The sequence below is a fragment of the Sorex araneus genome, chromosome 3 (assembly GCF_027595985.1).
Source record: "Sorex araneus isolate mSorAra2 chromosome 3, mSorAra2.pri, whole genome shotgun sequence".
NCBI classification, from domain to species: Eukaryota; Metazoa; Chordata; class Mammalia; order Eulipotyphla; family Soricidae; genus Sorex; species Sorex araneus.
In genome coordinates, this window is record NC_073304.1 from 39,694,995 (window position 1) to 39,716,356 (window position 21,362).

General features: G+C 37.3%; 1 protein-coding gene across 1 annotated transcript in view; it reads left to right on the forward strand.

The window, feature by feature from the left end:
- Nucleotides 1-19,338, forward strand: part of C3H14orf39 (chromosome 3 C14orf39 homolog) — a 57,235-nt gene extending 37,897 nt beyond the window's left edge. Inside the window, exons 11-17 of the mRNA XM_055132073.1 lie at nt 1,735-1,820; nt 1,897-1,955; nt 5,154-5,215; nt 8,211-8,386; nt 11,813-11,951; nt 14,532-14,586; nt 19,127-19,338. Of these exons, the coding sequence (XP_054988048.1) occupies nt 1,735-1,820; nt 1,897-1,955; nt 5,154-5,215; nt 8,211-8,386; nt 11,813-11,951; nt 14,532-14,586; nt 19,127-19,338 (789 nt within the window). The remainder of the gene's footprint in view (nt 1-1,734; nt 1,821-1,896; nt 1,956-5,153; nt 5,216-8,210; nt 8,387-11,812; nt 11,952-14,531; nt 14,587-19,126) is intronic.
- The last annotated feature ends 2,024 nt before the right edge of the window (nt 19,339-21,362 follow it).

Genomic DNA, 21,362 nt, shown 5'->3' on the forward strand with positions numbered 1-21,362 from the left:
GTCAGCCATGTGCAAGGCAAACGCTCTACCTGCTGTGCTATTGCTCCAGCCCTATATATAAAACTTAAAATAAAAATATTAGCTCTTTAATACAAATATAAAGCAAAGTTGCAGGCTTTAAAACAACTTCTTTTAGCTTCTGTACCTCAAAAGAAACAGTGACCAGAATACAGTCTACAGAATTGGTAAGGATATTAACCCAATACCCATCTGATAAGGGATTAATAGCAAGGATATACAAGGCTCTGGTTGAACTCTACAAGAAGAAAATATCCAATCCCATCAGAAAATGGGGCAATGAAGTGAACAGAAACTTTCTCAGAGAAGAAATCCCAATGGCCAAAAGGCACATGAAAAAATGGCCTTTATCATTAATCATCAGGGAGATGCAGATCAAAACAACAATGAGATATCATTTCACACCACAGAGACTGTCACACATCCAAAAGAACAAAACCAACTGGTGTTTGCGTGGATATGGGGAGAAGGGGACTCTTCTTCACTGCTGGCGGGGATGCCGACTGGTTCAGCCCTTTTGGAAAACAATATGGACGTTTCTCAAAAAATTAGAAATTGAGCTTCCATTTGACCCAGCAATACCACTTGTGGGAATATATCCCAGAGATGGAAAAAAATACAGTAGAAATGATATCTGCACTTGTATGTTTATTGCAGCACTATTTACAATAGCTAGAATCTGGAAAAAACCCGAGTGCCCAAGAATAGATAATTTGTTAAAGAAACTTTGATACACCTACACAGTGGAATACTATGCAAGCTGTTAGAAAAGATGAAGTCATGAAATTTGCATATAAATGGATTGACATGGAGAGTATCATGCTAAGGAAATGAGTCAGAGAGAGAGGGACATACATAGAATGACTACACTCATTTGTGGAATATAAAGTATCATAATGGGAGATTAACACTAAAGGATAGTAGAGATAAGGGCCAGGAGGATTGCTCCATGGCTTGGAAGCTGGCCTCACATGCTGTGGAAAAATGCAGCTGAGATAGAGAAGGGACCACCAAGTAAAAGATGCTTGAAGGGCTCCCTCAGGATGGGAGATGTTTGCTGAATATAGGCTATGAGCTGAACATGATGACCACGTAGTACCTGTATTATAAACCATAACACCCAAAAGGAGAGATTGTAAAAGAGAATTTGCCTGCTACAGAGGTAGGGTGGGGAAGGGGGTGGTAGTGGGAGGATACTGGGAACATTGGTGGTGGAGAATGGGCACTAGTGGAGGGAGGGGTACTCGATTGTTGTATGACTGGAACGTACTCATGAAAGTTTGTAAGTTTGTAATTGTACCTCACAGTGATTCATTAAAAATTTTAAAAAATAATAAACAACTTCTTTTATTTCCCATGATTTTGAGATATCTTAGAGAATAGACTCAGAACTCATATGTTCAGTTGATAAAATGCTATGATTCACAGGCATGTGGGATAATGTTTATTTGGTTAAAATGTAGAATTATTGCTAGGGATAGCTATTATACTCATTAAATGCATTGAATTATTTGAAAATATTAAACATTTTTTGTTTCTCAGTATTTGACTTAATATTTTATAAGAAAGTGATTTCAGTTATTATTTGTAGTTTTTGATATTGATAATGTGATGGTAGTAAGGTTGACAATGCTAATGCAGAACCCTGAGTAGCCATGACAAAAAGTTTTTATTTTTTTGTGTGTCCAATTCTAATGCTTAATTTCTTCTATTCAGGAATTTATTGATTCTTCTATGAATAAACATTCAAAATGTTCACATATTAAGACTATTAAAAGTTCTCAAGATTTTATGCAGTTCAGGTAACTTTTAAAAATAGAAAATTCTTTGTAGAATTATCAACTCAGAAGATAAAAAGTTTGCTGTTTTTTTTTTTAGGTTGTTAACCCCACAGAAACAATCAAATTGCAGTCAATGGTTTGAAAAAAGAGATTTAGGTAATGCATAATGAGTATTTACTATATAAAAGTTACACTGTTTCTTATCTATACCACATAAATATTGACTTTCATTTTCAGGTTTTAAGATGGTTAATTCTTTCAGCATAAAAATTCTATATCTATAAGCATATTCAGAATAATTATGTAATATGAGTTTATCTTGGTATAATACTCATACTACATGGTTTTAATACTCAGCCAGTATGGATATGAGACATAGTCAATATGGTCATTCTGTGAAGCCGGATATTCTTTTATTATGCAAGAATTATTTACCTGTCACAGGTGATCTGTTCCACCTGCTTATTATCTATATGTTCCAAGTTGATAGTGTTGGGCTGGAAAAATAGTACAATAGGTAGGACACTTGTCTTGCATGTTTGAGTCACACCCAGTGATGTTCAGATGCTGCTCCTACTTCTGCTTAGTAGTCATTTCTGGTGGTACTCAGGGGACTATATTTGGTACTAGGAATCTTAACTAGAGTCAGCTACTTGAAAGACAAGAGCTTAGATCACTCTAGCCCTTCAGTAAAAGTTTGTTTATTGAAGAATGTTGTATTTTTTGTGTTTGTTTGTTGGTTGATTTGTTTTTTGTTTTTTGTTTTTTTTGTTTTTGGGGTCACACCTGGCGATGCACAGGGGTTACTCCTGGCTCTGCATTCAGGAACTACTCCTGGCGGTGCTAGAGGACCATATGGGATGCTGGGGTTAAAACCCCGGTCGGCCGCATGCAAGGCAAATGCCCTACCTGCTGTACTATCGCTCCAGCCCCAAGAATGTTGTATGTTGAAAATAATAGTTGTTTCTTAAATTCAAGGGGCAAAATTATAAAGCTTCTAGACTGTCATATACAGAAATATCTCTATTCCCTAAGGACAGATTTATAGATAAAGAAAATGTACATATGCACGGAATACTACCCACCTATACGACTAGATAAAGTTTGATTTTTGTGACAACATGAAACAGGGATGGAAAAGCGTTCATACCACACAAAATAAGGAAAGACAAATATTGAATGCCACTCATATGTGGCATACAAAAAAAAACCAAGCAAGGGAACAGATAAAATCAAATTCAAACAAACCCTTGAATTCAGACTGAAAAACTGAGATTACCAGAGGAGGAAGAGGGAGATGTGAGTGAAGGAATGAAGTTGGAGAATCCAGTGTTCTGTGATGGAGGTATATTGGTACTTTGGTGGTAGGTTTGGTGTGGTAATATACATTTGGACGAAGTGTAAAATTATACCCTTTGATATAATTTTTTTGGTTTTGTTTTTGTTACTGGGCCACTCCCAGTTGTACTCAGGGTTCTTGGTTCTGTGTTCAGGGATTACTCCTGGTGGTCTCTGGAAACCATACTGGGTGCCAGGGATCAAACCTGGGTCAGCTGCATGCAAGGAGACTCCCCTGCCTGCTGTATTCTCTCTCCAGCCCCTAAAATACAGTCTTATAAACCAACATCTCAATAAAAATGAAACATCAAGGCTGGAGGTATGGCTTAGTGGTAGAGCATATGCTTTGTCTGTGTCACTCTCTGAGTTCTCTGTGTGTGGAGGGAAATAAAATAATAGTTTCAAAATAGAAAAGGAATTCTGAAATTTTAATAATTTAATAATCATGGTTTTTTAATAAAAAAATTTAAGAGTTAAAAAAAGACTATCAAAGGACATTTTTCAAAAACATATAAAGAACTTATATAAAAAGAAGAAAAAGACAGCTCAGTTGGAACTATGCACAAAATACACAAATAGGCAGTTCAAAATACACAAATAGGCACTTCAAATAGAAAAACTTTTTGACATGTAATATTATTAACAAATCATTTAAATTAAAATACATATTAAAATAAACTATAATTATACCTGCATCTTATTAGCAGAGTTGTTCTCTATGTTGGTGAGAATGTAGGCCAATAGAGAATCTCATAACTATCAAACTGACATTTATATATCACTGTATATTGCGATCATACCCAAATTATAGTTGGAACTAATGATTTTATCTGGTGAGATTGATTTCCTAGAGTATCTTAGGGTGGCTGGTTGCTACAATAAATACTGGTACGGTTTTTGAAAATGAAAATGTACATACTTGTACCTTGTAATTCTAATCCTAAGTGTATTTCTAGAGTAACAGAGTATGTTCATGCATACGATATGTATGTAAAATAATGTTATACATTATTTTTTCTTCTCAAAGCAGAAAACCCTAAACACCTATTTGAAGTTAAATGGATATATTGTCCTGTGTTTATATATTTAATACTTTGCATCCATAGAAATTAATAAGCTAAATAGTAGCAGTGTAGATGAATCTTACAAATATGCTAAACAAAGAAATCAAGAACTTATTTAAGGTCTGGAACAATAGTACAGGCGGGTATGGCATTTGCCTTGCATGTGGCTGAACTGGGTTCGATTTCCAGCATCCCATATGGTCCTTCGAGCACCACCAAAAGTAATTCCTGAGTGCAGAGCCAGGAGTAACTCCTGTGCATTGCCAGGTGTGACCCAAAAACCAAAAAAAAAAAAAAAGACCCAAACCTAATTTAATTATTATATTACACTTTAAATAGGAAAACTGTTGTTTATAGTTATTAAATATTATCATTTAGTAATAATACTTGAGAAAGGAAATTATTATCATAAAGATCAGCAGTGGTAAGTTGGAGAGATAAGCAGTGGGTAAGGTGCTTGCCTTGTTTATGCTTGACTCTGGTTTGATTTCCAGCATCCCATAATGTCCCCTTAACACTGCCAGAAGTGCAGAGTCATGAATGATCCTTAAGCATTTTCAGGTGTGACCCAAAACTAACTAAATTAAAAAGTCAATATGGTTTCCTGGGGCCAGAATGATAGTACACTGGGTAGGGCATTTGCCTTGCACACAGCCCACCTGAGTTCAATCCCCAGCATTCCGTATGGTCCACTGAGCACTGCCAGGAGTAATTCCTGAGTGTTGAGCCAGAGCACAGCCAGGTGTGACCCCCAAAGCAAAAGAAAAAAACAGACAGCAAAAAACAAGTGGTTACCTCAGTGGAGGAATATATGAGGAATTGAAATCTTTACTCATAATGTTCCTTTTGGGGGGCCTGGTTGATATTTACATAATTTCATGTGGTTCAACTAAGTTTTACTTTTCAATGAAATTGCAAAAAGGAAAAAATAGTGTTCTCATATAACAAACAGATGCTGAGTATGGAGATAAAGGAACAGGAAGACAATTAAGAGAATTAAAATGTTCTTCACAAGTAAGTGAAATACTTGCTTTCCTACACGTAGTTTTCTTTTTTAGTTGGTCTTTTTCTCTTTATGGTCTTTATAGTTTATTTTTAAAGCATAATATCAAATTTAAAATATTATCTCTATCTTATTTTATTTATTTATTTATTTTTTACTTTTTGGGTCACACCCGGCAATGCACAGGGGTTACTCCTGGCTTTGCACTCAGGAATTACTCCTGGCGGTGCTCAGGGGACCATATGGTATGCTGGGATTCGAACCCGCGTTGGCAGCATGCATGGCAAACACCTTACCCACTATGCTATCGCTCCAGCCCCTCTATTTTATTTTTGATATAATAAAATGAAGGCTGTTACATGAGGTCTCAATGTGGTGTTAGAAATTCTGTCCTTAGAAGAGTTTTTTTTAATTAAAAATGAAGTCTCAAAAGGTTTACATAAATACATACCATTTTCAACAGTGAACTATATATATCTTGACACAACAGCTAAATCATGGCTTGACAAGACAGTTTTGTTTGGTATTATTTGATGAGTTTTCGAAACAGTTTATGACTAATAGTTGCAACAAAAATATCTTAAAAATATTTTTTTAAGGGGGCTGGAGTGATAGCACAGCGGGTAGGGCATTTGCCTTGCACGCGGCCGACCCGGGTTCGAATCCCAGCATCCCATATGGTCCCCTGAGCACCGCCAGGGGTAATTCCTGAGTGCATGAGCCAGTAATGACCCCTGTGCATTGCCGGGTGTGACCCAAAAAGCAAAAAAAGAAAAAAAATTTTTTTAAGGTGGAAAACTCATGTATAATTTACCATAAATATTAAGGGTTGAAAACATCATAGCAGGGGTGGGAGCGATAGCACAGCGGGTAGGGTGTTTTCCTTGCACGAAGCCGACCTGGGTTCGATTCCCAGCATCCCATATAATCCCTGAGTACAAAGCCAGGAGTGACCCCTGTATATCGCCGGGTATGACCCCCCCAAAAAAACAGTATTCTACTGTAAGGAAAAAACACATTTTATCACTCCAGTTGTGTTTCTGTAATGGAATTTGGAATAACAAACATTTGAGAAATCATATTTATAGTTTTATAAAAATTATATCACTGTATCACTGTCATCCCGTTGTTCATCGATGTGCTTGAGTGGGTGCCAGTAACATCTCCATTCATCCCTGTTGCATTCAGGGCTAGGGGAATGAGGTCCATTATTGTTACTGTTTTTGGCATATTGAATACGCCACAGGTAGCTTGCCAGGCTCTGCTGTGTGAGATTCTGCATCGCTCTCTTTCAGGAGCTTGTTTTATAGTCTCTGGATCTTGGCTGATGATGAGATTACATGTCTGGGGGCAGGGGGGCAGTTAGTGGGTGTGACTGCCAGGCTACTGGAAAACTGGGAATCTGGGGGAGGAGGCCCAGTCCCAATCCGAGCAGGCTTAGAGTTCTTAACCATGGGTCCCGCATACCTGGGCTCCTCTGCCAGTTCCTTCATGGGTGAGGCTCGTCCGAGCATCTGGAGAGTGACCTTGAGCATGGCTGTGGCTGGGTTCTGGAGGTTTTCTGCTGCCAGGGCTCTGCTTGGGGCGGGGAGGGAGACTCAGCCCGTCCCCCCCAGGGGGCCCTGGTGAAGACAGCCTGGTGCGGGGGCAGGAGATTCTTAAATAAGGAAATTTAATATTCAGTTTTCAGTCTTAACAGAGAACATATAATGAGAATTTATGAAAGGTACATATAGCACAATGAGACCAAGATTGCTTTTTCAAATGGCATGGAATTATGTAATTAAATAGTGTGGGGGACATCTTGCCCACAGGCTAATCCTGTGAAGGTCTGTAAAATCGTATGATCTGCCCCTAGAACAGGATAAGGCAGACATAATATGGTTATTATTTGTTGCCACAGGCCCTTCTCTGTGTATTATTTGGTCCACAAATGGCCCTTGGCATAAAAAAGTTTTCCCATTCTGATCTAGAGCATGATGTGGAAATTATAATAAAGATATTACTTGGGACCAAAGAGATAGTATAGCAGGTTGTGTGTTTGCCTTGCACATGGCTGACCTGATTTTAATTCCCAGCATCCCCTGAGCCCATTAGGAGTGATCCCCGAGAGCAGAGCCATGACTTAAGTCTTAAATAGCTCTAGGGTGGCCCCCAAACCAAACAAATTAACAAACAAATGAGGCATCATTCATGGGCAGGGCAGGTCAAGGGATAGGAGCACATGCTTTGCATGTGGGGGACCCAGGTTTGCTCCCCATCACTGCATAATCCCAGCACTGCCAGGAGCACTTCCTGAGCCACTGGGTGTGTGGCACTGTCTGTTGATTTGCTCGAGCGGGCACCACTAACATCTCCATTGTGAGATCTTCTTGTTACTGTTTTTGGCATATTGAATATGCCACAGGTAGCTTGCCAGGCTCTGCCGTGCGGGCAGGATACTCTCGGTAGCTTGCCAGGGATACTCTTGGTAGCTTACCAAGCTCTCCAAGAGGGATGGAGGAATCAAGCCCGGGACAGCTGCGTGCAAGGCAAAGGCCCTACCCGCTATAGTGTGTGACACAAAAAAACAAAAAAAGAAATATAAGTCCTAAACATTTATTCAACAATTTGAATATGTTCTGGTTATCATTTACTTTTTTCAGGAAGAAAGTAAAAATTAGATGATTTTTTTCATTTTTCCAAACAGATCTATTTGATATCTGTTTCAAAAATATACTTTTACTTTACTTCTTATGTTTCATTTTGGTTAGGGGATATACTTGGGTTTCCTCAGGGATTATATCTAGCTCTATGCCAAGGGATAATTCTTGGTGATGCTTGGAGAACCAGGAGGCACTAAGGATCAAATCAGGGTCATCGTCTTGCAAGATGAGCAACTTACACCTTGTACTATGTATCTAGCCTTTTAGTTTGTCTTTAAGTAGCAATAATAAAAACATCAGCATGTATTTTTATTAATTTAACAACATTAATTTGTGTACTGTTGTTACTTTTAATATGCAGGTTATAGGTACAGAAATTTTTGAAAAGCCAACAGAAATGACTAGTGATGAAGTAGAAGAAAGGACTGAGAATTTTCCACGAACTCCTGAAATACCTATGTTTTTAAGAACTGAATCTACGAAAACTCCTGAACCTTTGGAGAAAACACTGTTCTCTAAAACTCCACTATTTGAAAAGTAGGTTATTAATTGATGATTATAATAAATGAGTCTACATCTTGCATGAAATTTTTACACAAATTAATGAGAATAAAATGCCTAGGGTCTGTCTGTAACTTAAAGGTTTAATTATGGAATATTTAAAACATACAAAGGAGTAAGAGATTAGAAGAATATTATGTACCTATTATTTACCTATCACTCTTTGAATATCTACTAACATGCTGCCATTCTTGTTTTATTAAATGTTTTCCACTACTTTCTAGTAACATTTAACTGAGTATTGTCATAGACTCAGTACTATCCAAAATAAGATTATTTAGATTTAAGATTTTCCAAAGGATAAGTAAAAATATGAACAAATTTTAAGTATAATATTGTTACATATAGTCGATTGTTAGTGTAAAATTTTATCAGTCTATTCTTTTGTTATAATTTAATGCTTAATGCAAGAAATACCATTCTCTTTATTAACTTTGGTTGGCATTAATAATCTATACTTTTATTTGACTTTGGAAACTATGTATTTTTAGTGTGAAGTCAAGAATATACTGTTGCATTTAACCTTTCTTTAGTTCATTCTCTTAACACTCTGAAATTCCTCTAAAACATTATAATAGATTCTACTGGATCAGGGGTCTCTTGTCTATATTTTACTTCTCTACTTTAAGTTATAGGATTTTATATATTAGTGTCATATTGTGTTTTTTTTTTTTTTGCTTTTTTGGGTCACACCCAGCGATGCACAGGGGTCACTCCTGGCTCATGCACTCAGGAATTACTCCTGGCGGTGCTCGGGGGACCATATGGGATGCTGGGATTCGAACCCGGGTCGGCCGCGTGCAAGGCGCTACCCGCTGTGCTATCACTCCAGCCTCTTGTTTTGTTTTTTTAAGATGTTGCTCTTGTTTTGTTCTGGGGCCACACCCAGAGGTGTGCTTAGGAGATACTCATGGCTCTGCACTCAGGAATTACTCAGGGGCTTACATGGGATGCCTGGAATTGCCCGTGCAAGGCAAGCTCCCTCCCTGCTGTACTATATTCTATATTGTTTGTTTGTTTTTGTTTGGGGGCCACACCCAGCAATGCTCAGGAGTACTGCTGGCTTTGCACTCAGGGATCACTCCTCCTGGCAGGCTCAGGGGACCATATGGGACGCTGGGAATCGAACCCAGGTTCGCTGTGTGCAAGACAACAACCTTGCCCACTGTACTATTCCTTATTGTTATATTGTTGACTGAAGCATAGCAAGTTCAAAGTGGAACTTAATCAAATATGAGAACTATAAAGGATGTGACAGTAATGTGTTTACTCTTTTATAGATGAAAAAATTTTTTTGTAAATTTAACAGACTCAATTTAACAGACTCAGTAATGGTCTTGTAAATAGGGAAGTATCTATAGACGTCTGTCGTTTTTAACAGTAATATCTCACTGACCATGTATAAACATTTTATGAATGGTGTTTATTTTATTTTCACAACTTTGTGAGATATAAGTATTTCATTATCTTTATTTTACATAAGATGAATAAACAGTATCACAAGTGACACTCCATCTTTAATGGAGTTAAGTTTCAAACTAAGACTGTTCCTGCATACAGAATTCTTGCTTTTAATGTGTCAGTATACTTTTGTATTTGTGTTTTCAGTATACTTTTGTGTCCAACTGTTATTTATGAATCATTTATTTACCTCATTTGTCCAGTAATCTATAAGGGCCCCAGATTCTCATTAAGATGGGGAATCTTGTGACTGGCTTTCAAGATTTTGGGGGAATACCACTACCTTAGGATTTAGTTTGGACTTCTGAGGTCTGGAAGATAGTTTACCAGGCTGAGCACTTGCTTTGAATGTAGGAGGCCCAACTTTGATCCCAGGTACTGCATGGTTCTCAAAACACCTACAGGAGTGATCCTGAGCACAGAGTTTAGAGCTCAGGGATACCCTGAGCAGCACTAGGAGTGTTCCCTACCTAAAAAAATTTGGACTTTCAGGGCCGGAGCGATAGCACAGCGGGTAGGGCGTTTGCCTTGCACGCGGCCGACCCGGGTTCGATCCCCGGCATCCCATATGGTCCCCCAAGCACTGCCAGGAGTAATTTCTGAGTGCAAAGCCAGGAGTAACACCCCTGAGCATCGCTGGGTGTGACCCAAAAAGCAAAAAAAAAAAAAAAAAATTTGGACTTTCAAAAGTAGTTTGCTGCATTCAACTAACTCTTGAAATTATATTTTTTGTTTGTTTGTTTTTGGGCCACAACCCAGCTGTAATCAGGGATACTCCTGGCTCTGTGCTCAGGGATCATTCCTGGTATGCTCAGAGGACCATAAAAGGTGACAGGGAGGGATTGAACCTGGGTTGACTGTGTGCAAGGCAAGTGTCCTGAATGCTGTACTATCTCTCTGGCTTCCTTTAAAGCATTATGCTTCAAAATCCTCTTAAAATTGAAGTGATAGTAGCTATTTTATAGGGTTCTTTTGGGGTGCTGATGAAAATATCTTGAATAGAGCCTAACAGAACATCTCTAGTAGAAATCCACAATTAGTTTTTATTGTTCCATAATTAGTTTTTCTTTCTGTCTTTATTTTTTAAATGTAGACAAAAGCCACAACTGTCGATACAGTTCTAGAGTTGAAAAAGATTAGATAGCAATATTAAAATTGATGTTTGAAAATCATTTTTATGAGAATTTATTGTTGTATCTGTTAACTCCTTTTCTAAGGATATACTAAATTGTTTGTTGCTAGTTGAGACTTCTGTTATTTTTGTTTATTAAGTTTAGACAGCTTCTGTGTTACTTTCCATCTAGTTTGGAGTGCTCCTATTAGAATTTATGTATTGAGGAATTTGGAGGTGTCTGTAGGAGGTGGGTATGGCTGCTGGGGCTTTTGTAAGCACTGTGGAGTGGGGTGAGGGGAGACTGCTTGTCCCCACTCTGAGAAGACCTCCGAATTCTCAGTCTGAACACCTGGGTATCTGAAAGTTTTTGCAGTTTAGTGTCTGTCGAGTATTAGTGAAACAGTGGGCTTCCAGCAGTGGGGTGTGGGTGTGGCTACTGAGGCTTTGGCAGGGCAGGGACTTGATCTTCTCTGCTCACTGAGGGCAGCCCAGAATTTTCAGCTCGGGGTGGCACTGGTGTATCCATAAATTTTAGCTGCTTGACTTACGTCTCCTCTAAGATTTAGTCATGAATCAGTAGAGCAGGACTGGTCAGTGAGTAAACATGGCAGTACTATGGGAGGTTCAAAATTGGTATTTCTACTATATTTAACATCATTCTCCTCTCAAAACATCATCCTCTTCATGAATTAATTACTTTACTAACTTATTTGTCCCTTTTCCTACTGTGATAAATTTTGTTTTACGCCATTGCTTATGATATTTCTAAGTCTGTAGTATTTAATGGATTTTTGAACATTCTTAATTATACCTTATTTCTCTAACAGAAATAGAAATACAGTAACTGAAGGTCATACAAAAAAGGACTCTCCTGGATTTTCTTTCCTTGCAACTTATACTTCTAGATCTCCTGGATTGAATTTATTTGATTCTGCTATATTTGATTCAGAAATGTCATCAGATCAGGTAATATGAGAATCTAGTGTTTTGTTTTGTTTCAATTTGGGGTAGGGGTGCAGAGACATCTGTTGGTACTCAGGGCTTACTCCTGTGCTCAAGGATCAGTCCTGATGTAGGTGTAGTGATTTTACAAACAAAATTGGAGTACTGGGGATATAAGCCTGGTTGGCTAGGCTGCATACAAGTCAAGTGCTCTAACCACTATGCTCTCTTTGGCTCCAGAAGCCAGTTTTATTTTTGTTTGTTTATGGAGCCACACTTGGACATGCTCAGGATTGCTCCGGGCTCTGCAGTCAGGAATTTCTCTGGTGGTACTCAGGAGACAATATGGGATGCTGGGGATCCAGTCTGGGTTGGCTGTATCCAAAGCAAACACTCTACCCACTTGTACTATTGCTCTGGTCCTGTAATATTAGTTCTTGAGTACTGAACTGCTGTGGAACAGAGAAAAACAGGCAATTTTTAAGGTTGTAATTGAGGTAATATAATAATGTTAACATTTATGATTTTTGTGTATAAAATTACTACACCTACATTACCACTAAAGTGCGAAAGACCCTTCACCACTGACCTCATAAAATAGAGGCAATTAAAAAATATTTTTAGTATTATGTAACAAATACTTGACATAATGCTATCTTTACATAATACTACCATTATCTTTTTGTTTTCAGGTTCCCCAAATTGATAATTTCATACAAAAGGCATTTCAGTACAGGGATAATTTTAATGACAGTTAAAGGAAGTCTAAGAATTAATTGGCTTTATAGTTCATGTGCTTAACTTGCAAACAAATTTTATATATCATCATTCATACACATATGTGAAAAATGCTCCAGGTTGGAGGTTGACATTTTTGGTTTTTTTCTTTTTTTTTTGGGTCTCACCCAGCGATGCTCAGGGTTACTCCTGGCTTTGCACTCAGGAATTGCTCCTGGCTGTGCTTGGGGGACCATATGGGATGCAGGGGATCGAACCCGGGTCGGCTGCGTGCAAGGCAAATGCCCTACCCGCTGTGCTATTGCTCCGGCCCCGGAGATTGACATTTTAATCTGTACGTGTGTACATAAAGAGCAACATTTTCATTTGTTATTTTAAAAGATGTAGAAATTTTCCAAATAGTGTTCTAATCTTAAGTAATCAAAATCATGAAAAAGTGCTATGTATATATAAGTAATCAAAATCATAAAAAAGTGCTATCTATATATTTAGTAATTGAAACTAAAATTATGACATTTTATTTTATTAGTAGAAAAATCATAGTATATTCTCTAAAGTTAGATTACTTGAGTGTGTCTAGAATGTGGGATTTAGATATGAAACTTGCTGTTTCTTATCTGTAAAATAGAAGTAGTTTTTAACTTAGTTTGTGAATATTGATTGAGTTTACATACATAAAAAGACAAAATTGATTTTTGGGTGAAGAATGACAAAATTTATAAATTTTCAAAGAAAAAGGACCATTTACTTGAGTAGGGATGTGGATTATCATTACAGATCCTATAGATAATAATAGGAGAACATTATGAAATAGAGGTCTGATAAGGGAGAACATCACTTTTTCCATATTTAAACAGCCTACAAAACTAAAAGAATTTAAATAGAGTGAAAATGGTACAGTGATTGATGAATAAGTGGTACAAACTATAAAGTATTGGAAAGAAATAATTTAGATGATCAAGATGGGAACACATGAATTTTGGTGGTGGGTGTAGTTAAGTTTATACAAATAGGTGTGAAGCTAAACCCCTCAAACTCAGTAGTGTAATAAACCAATGATGAATTGATAGTGAAAAATGTGGTTTATAATAAAAAGATAAAATTATAGGATAGATATTAAATTGGATGAATAATAAAATATAAAAATAATAGAACTGTATGTTCATTGCTACCACTGGAAAATAAATATGCATTAAAATTTTAAATAGCAACCATAAAATTCTCTAGAAGTTCATACCAAATTTTTAGAGAAAGAAGAGTTACCTGAGGAAAAAACTGTAGAGGAGTGGGATGGAGAGATAGTACAGCAGGTAGGCCACTTGCGTTGGATGTGACTGACCTGGGTTCAATCCCTGGCTCCCCATATGATCCTCTGAGTCCTACTGATAGTGATCCCAAGCGCAGATCTAGGAGCAAGCCTTAAGCCCAACGAGGTGTGACCCCCTCCACCCCAAATAAAAGTCTAGTATATATTGCTGTTAATATTTCATTTACTCTCAGAACTAAACGAGTAGGCCTTTTTGTTTTTTATTTTGGGGCCACAACTGTTGATGCACAGGGCTTACTCCTGGCTTGTGCTTAGGTATCATTTTGGTGGTGCTTGAGGGACCATATGGCGTGCTGGGGCTCTAACCCAGGTCAGTAGTGTGTAAGGCAACTGCCCTACCTGCTGTACTATCTCTCAAGATCTTTCAGTAGATTTGATAGATTTTGAATGTAGATATGTACTAATATAATGTTCTATATAAAATTGACATTTGTGTATTATAAGTACTTAATCGATGAAATAAAATTTAGGTTTAGTTATGTTGTTATACTATTCTCTAGATTCTTTGAGTAACATTTAAAGAAAATTATTTTTTTCAGTTTGATGAACATTCTGCGGTAAATATAAATCCCCACTCATCACAACAAGAAATTGGTAAGTGATTATTAAAATTTGCTAAATGTAAAAGCATTTTAGCTTTTATTTCCCGTTTGTTGTTTTATTTTTGGCAGGGGGAGGGCAGGGGATTAATCCCAGGACTTCATACATGCAAGGCATATTTTCTACTACTCAGTCACATTCTCAGAATGGCATTTGAATTTCATTTTACTTTCTAGGCTATAAATTCATTTTTAAAAAATTGCTTCTCTGTGTTACTCACTGATCTTATTTACTTACTTAGTTTTAGATTTTTGGGGTGACACTTGGCTATAATCAGGGCTTACTCCTGGCTCTGTGATCAGGTATCAGTCTTGGCAGGACTCAGGGGACTATATGGGATATCAAGGATCAAATCCAGATCAGCTACAGGCAAGGCAGAAACCCTGTCCACTATACTATCACACTAGCCACATTGATTTTATTTTTAACTGCTTTTCTCAATGCTCTAGAAAAATTTTATCTCTTCGGTATTGCTAATAAATTCCTAGTTATCAAAGTTAAGGGTAATTTGTATTTATTATCATACTATCTCCAAGTATTTGACATAGATTATTCTCATCTTTTTTTCTGGAGTTTTTTTTTTTTTAATTTTCTCCTATCTTTGGGGCTGGAGTGATAGCACAGCATGTAGGGCGTTTGCCTTGCACACGGCTGACCCGGGTTCGATTCCCAGCATCCCATATGGTCCCCTGAGCACTGCCAGGGGTGATTCCTGAGTGCAGAGCCAGGAGTAACCTCTGTGCATTGCCGGGTGTGACCCAAAAAGCAAAAAAAAAAAAAATCTCCTATCTTTAATGTTTACTTTCTTTCTTTTTTTGTTTTTTGTTCTGTGCTCAGGGGTCACTCCTGGGGCCTCAGGAGGTCATATGGGGTGCTGGGGATCGAACTTGGGTCAATCACATGCAAGGCAAGCACCTATTTGCTGTACTATCACTCTGGCCTTTCTAGTGTTTACTTCTTACTGGCTTTTATATTTTCTTTAATTTCTTTATTCTTTAAAACTTTATATATGTATACATAGATGTTTTATATCAGTTTCTACTTTTGGCTCTCCAGTAGAACAGTGGACAAGAAGTTTTCATGGATTTATATTCTAGTGGAAGAGAGATAAATGGACATAGGATCATGTAATATGAGGAAGTAGTGTTCTGAGCAACTGTTAACATAAATTTGAAATGGTAATCAAATTCACATGTTCTACTTTCAAATCCAATATTAGATTTAGTTAAATATGTAGAAAGATACAAAGTAGGCAATAACAGAATATACAACATCTTTACCTCACTAAAAAAATCTACTAGCTAGCTAAGTAAAAATATGCTTTATTTTGTTACTTCACCCACATGGCATGTGTTGGACTACCATGAACAAATTATGACTCGTACTTCCAATCTTTTTGTCTTTTTTGGGAAAGCACATCGGGCAATTTTCAGGGGTTAATCCTGGCTTTGCATTCAGAAATTAATTCTGGTGGTGCTTGGTGGACCATATGGGATTCTGGGGATCAAACTCAGGTTGGTCACATGCAAGGCATATGCTGTAACCTCTGTACTATCACTCAGTCACCTCCTCCACCAGTCTTACAATACCATTCTAATCACAAGATACATGCCTGTATTCTAACATCTGTCACATTGTCATCCCATTGTTCATTGATTTGCTCGAGCGGGCATCAGTAATGTCTCTATTGTGAGACTTATTGTTACTGTTTTTGGCATCAGATAAGGTGTTTGCCTTGTATGTGGCCGACCCGGGTTTGATTTCTCTGCCTCTCTCAGAGAGCCCGGCAAGCTACCGAGAGTATTCTAACATAGGTTCTTTAATTCAGATACTATCCTACAATTGACATTCACAGAGTTATAAATTTACCTCATTTTAGTCTCTTTTAAGAAAACAGTTTTGTGAGAATTCAGACTCTTATTATCGCTTAGGTAATAGGTTTACAGTAGTTAATGTTGATGGCTTTGACATACACACTGAGAAGTCAGACTTAAGTCATTCTTCCAGGGGGGCCTACATAAGCAGAGACTTGATGACTTAATATTACTAACTGATGCTAATAATTACTAAAGAAAAGTAAAGCAGAATAAGAAAAATTAATAGGAATTACTTGGACTAGGAAGGTTGCCATGTTAAGGGAGTTAGCAAAGGCATCATTAAAAAACAACATTTGAGCAGACTTGAAGGAAGTATAGGTACATTTTGCTGAGATACAAATGTTCTAAGCAGAGTACACAGACCTTGATATGGAAACATGCTTAGCATGTTCATGGTGTTGCAGGTAAATTGATATAATAGGAATCAAATAAGGAAGAAATAACTGGTTGGAGATTAAACTGGGGGAGGGATGTGAGGGAGAGAGATAGTAGAGAGAGACAAGAGAGAGAGCAGCAGAGAGAGATGAAGTGAGATTCTTAGTGGTAAGGATTTATTTTCCCCAAAGAAGGTAAAAAGCTATTTGAAAAATTGACTAGGAAGCTGTTAAAATAATACCTGTGAGAATTGATGGTGAAATGACATCAGATTTTGGTAAGTTTTTTGGAGATAGAATTTTAAGAATTTTTTATGAGATGATTAAAGATTAAAACAAACAAGAATGATTGCCAATATTTTTATCCAAATAACAAAATGGACTGCCATTTATTGACATAAGGAAGGTTATAGAACTTAGAGATGCTATAGTGGGACAACATTTTCAACTCATTGTCATAATTCTCTTTGAATAACTTATTACTTCTCAGTACTTCTGAGAAAATGAGTTAATTTGCTATTCATATTTTTATTATTTTTATTTTTATTTTTTGAATCACCGTGAGAACAGTTACAAAGCTTTCCAGTTTATGTCTCGGTCATACAATAATCAAGCACCATCCTTTCACCAGTGCACATTTTCCACACCAAGAACTCCAGTATACCCCCACCCCACCCCTCCTCCTGCCTATGTGGCAGACGACTTCCACTTTACTCTCTCTTCACTTTGATCACAATCAAGATTTCGATAAAAGACCCACCATTATTATTTGGAATTTTCCCCAACAATCAGACCTGCCGAAAGACCATCAGTAGATAATTTGTTTTCTATTTCTGATTATGAAGAGCATATGATATCATGCAGCTGCAAAGTAGCTACGCGATTTTGGATTTCTGATATTTTAGTAATAAGTCTAGAGAGATTTCTGCCAAAAGCTTCCGGGTTCCAAGATTGGTTTGTGTGCCTCTGGGATCATGGCCATTCAGGAGCCAGGAGCCATTCATGGGCAGCAACTCTGGGCCTCATCAGGGCAGGGAGAGGGGCCGGTTGCACACCCCTCCCATCATGTGAGGTCCTGCGTGTCACATCACTGCAGTATCACACCTGGCTGTCCAGTAGGCTCTGAAAAGGTGGTGGTCGCTGTGCCACCGAGGAGAAAAGGCGGAAGGGGCAATCATCTTTCCCCACCCGGGGTGGCATGGCACTGTAGTTTAATTCTCAGTCCAGATGCATTTCTGCCAGAAGCCGCTGGGTTCTGAGATTGGCCTATGTGCCTCTGGGATCATGGCCGTTGAGGAGCTAGGAGCCATTCGTGGCTGGCAACTTGGGGCCTCGTCGGGGCAGGGAGAGGTGTTATTCATATTATTTGGATTTTATTTTTGGTCCACCCCTGGTTTTCTCAGGGCTTAACTTCTGACTGCCAGGAAACACTCCTGGCAGGGCTGGGATTACCGTGTATAGTGCCAGGGATTGGTGAACTGCATGCAAGCCAAGCATTGGTAAGGCGCTGTATTATATATCTCTCTGGCCTTGATTTTGTTCTTACCCTATCTATGCATTTGTTTGCATGTCTCTCTGTTACTATCTCCACTGGGAGTACTTTTACTATCTTTCTACCTTGTATACTAGATTTTTACATGCTTGAATTCAGATTACTTGAGAGTAGGGTTGAGTTTGAATCTCTTTAACTTCCATAGTGCCAGCATCAGTGCTTTGCACATAAGAGGAATGCAGTTACTCATTTGTGGAATATAAAATAACATAATATGACACTGACACCCAAGGACAGAGACACAAGTGCCAGGAATATTGCCCCATAGTTGGAAGCCCCATGAGCTGGGGGAGAAGGCAGCTGGAATAGAGGAGAGATCACTAAGACAGTGATGGTTGGAGGAATCATTCGGGATGGGAGATGTGTGCTGAAAGTAGATAAAGGATCAAATGTTATAACCTCCCCGTATTTGTATTGCAAACCATAATGCCCAAAAGTAGAGAGTAAGGGGGGACTGGAATGGGGGGGTGTATACTGGGGACATTGGTGGTGGAAAATGTGTACTGGTGGAGGGATGGGTTTTTGATTATTGTATGACTGAAACTCAAACATGAAAGCTTTTTAACTCTTATCTCATGGTGTTTCAATAAAAAAAGAGGAGTGCAGTTAAATATCTGCTTAATTGACAAGGAATCAGAGTTGCCCTTATTTATTGAATGCAGTAGAATTCAATAGGTTATGCAGATTGTGTAATACAAATGTCATGATATTGTAATATTTATTTTCCCCAGGAAACTTATTTGGAAAACCAGAAGAAGACTCCTTTACATTCCCTTTTCCAACAGACTCTTCAACTCATACATTTGAAACTGGAAAAGATGATTTTAGTTTTCCATTTTCACTTGAACAGAATCAAAGCACAATGCCTTCTACTGTAAAAGGTTTTTCATCACAAAATACTTCCTCACAAAATACAACACAGCTTTCTTTTTTTTTGAACTAATTACCTTGAATTATTTTCTGTTCTGTAGTCGTGTAGGGCTTAAATTTACATTATTACTTAAAATATCAAGACTGCATTTTTGTTGATTAAAGCCATAATGGGTTACCATAGTTACATTATTTGATTATATTTATTAAATATTGAAAGAAAATAATGCCATATATTCTAATTTTGTTTTTATTGTGGCATTAACTATCATATTTTTTGCTTTGTATTTTGCAAGTCATTCAGGAGGAAATTTTACTCAATACAGTATTATGCTTTTTCTGTTAATTTTTGTTCGTACATATTAAGCTTCTCCCCAGATTCTAAGTTTTATCCTGGTAATATATATATTTGTTTTTGCTTTTGGGAAATTCTGGTAATATTTTAAGAACAAGAACTATATTAGACCATGAGATCTTTTAATGATAATTTCACATTTCTTTCATATTTGCTCTGTACAGAATGGTACATAATAATAAATATTTTGTTATTTGTATTCAATAAAATGTGCAATTTTAATACAAAAAGGATAAAGTTGTAATACAGTTTAATGTAAGATTAATTGTGAAGGAGAATTTCTGAAAATTTTATTGTACTAAGGATGACACTATTAAAATTTTGTTTTTGTTTAAACATTTTTAAAGAATATTTAAAATTTTGTTTTCTGTCTTCAAAAGTCACTCATATTTTATATGCAGTATTTTCTTATCAGTTATTTATCCTAAATGGAGATTTAAATTTTGATGAAGTTATATAAACATTGCTCAAAATCTTTGTACTTTTGTGTTTCAAATTAATTATAGGTATTCCATTCTGCCTATTTCTTTCTTTCACTTCAGGAGCTTTCTCCTCTCTCTTGAGAATCCCACACTATTTCTTGTATGCGTTTTCCTTTCTTCCTATTAGTAAAATATCTTTATCTCACTAAAAAATTAAATGTATTTATGAAGAGATTGACTTCATATTTTGTTTGTAACTAATGACAGATATTAAACTTCCGTATTATTACCCTTTCTGACCCAAATTGGATCAAGTTGATGACAACATTTATGTGTGACTCCTTTGGCACCAATGGGAAGTCTGAACTACGTGGAGGAATTCCTGCTTTTGCCACACACCTAAATTCAAAGTGACTTTCCTTTTTTTTTATCTGCTAAGCCATTTTCATACCAACTTTCAAACCTGTTATTTTCCCTGGAAAATGTATTTGTAAGTAATAATCCTCTTTATAACCTATATTTAAGTTGCATGTATTTAAGTATCCCCATATTTTAATTTAATTTAGTTTTTGTGGCCACACTCAGCAGTGATCAGGGCTTACTCCTGGTAGTCCTTGGGGACCATATGTAGTGCTGGGAAGTGAACCCATGTAGCTTGCTTGCAAAGCAAGAATCCTACCTGCTATACTATCTCTCCAGCCCTCAATCACATTTTTTGGTGAGAGTTTTTCTTCTTTTGTAGAGATGGAGAAACTGTCCCTGTGATGCTTAGTACTATAATACTTGACTAGGTGGTACCAGATCTGACATGTGTGTGGGCAGTGATACCATGCTACTTTGCAGGACCTTACTAGGGGATATGCAGTGATGGGATTCACTGGACTTGGGGGCCTCATAAACAAAAAAGGGCACATGGTACACTCCTCTGAGCTCTCTCCCTGGCCCTCTATTTAGGGTGCCCACAAAATAATTAAATTAAGTCTTCTTTTTAAAAAAAAAAATCTTATTAGTGAATCACCATGAGGTATAGTTACAAACTTAGGAGCTGCATGTATGCAGTTCAGTCACACAGTGATCGTTTACCCATCCCTCCACTAGTGCCCATTTTCCTCCACCAGTGTTCCTAGTATCCCTCCCACCATTTCCAAAATTAAGGCTTCTTAAAGAATTTTTGCAAGTCAAAAGAACAATCTGCTGGTTTGGTAAGAATAAAGAAATTTGGGACTATAGTAAAAACTTTAATAGCTTGTTTGAGGATGAAAATTTCGGTTAAAGAGCTAAATTTTTTTGTTCTACTGTGATGCTATATTAGGTCAAACG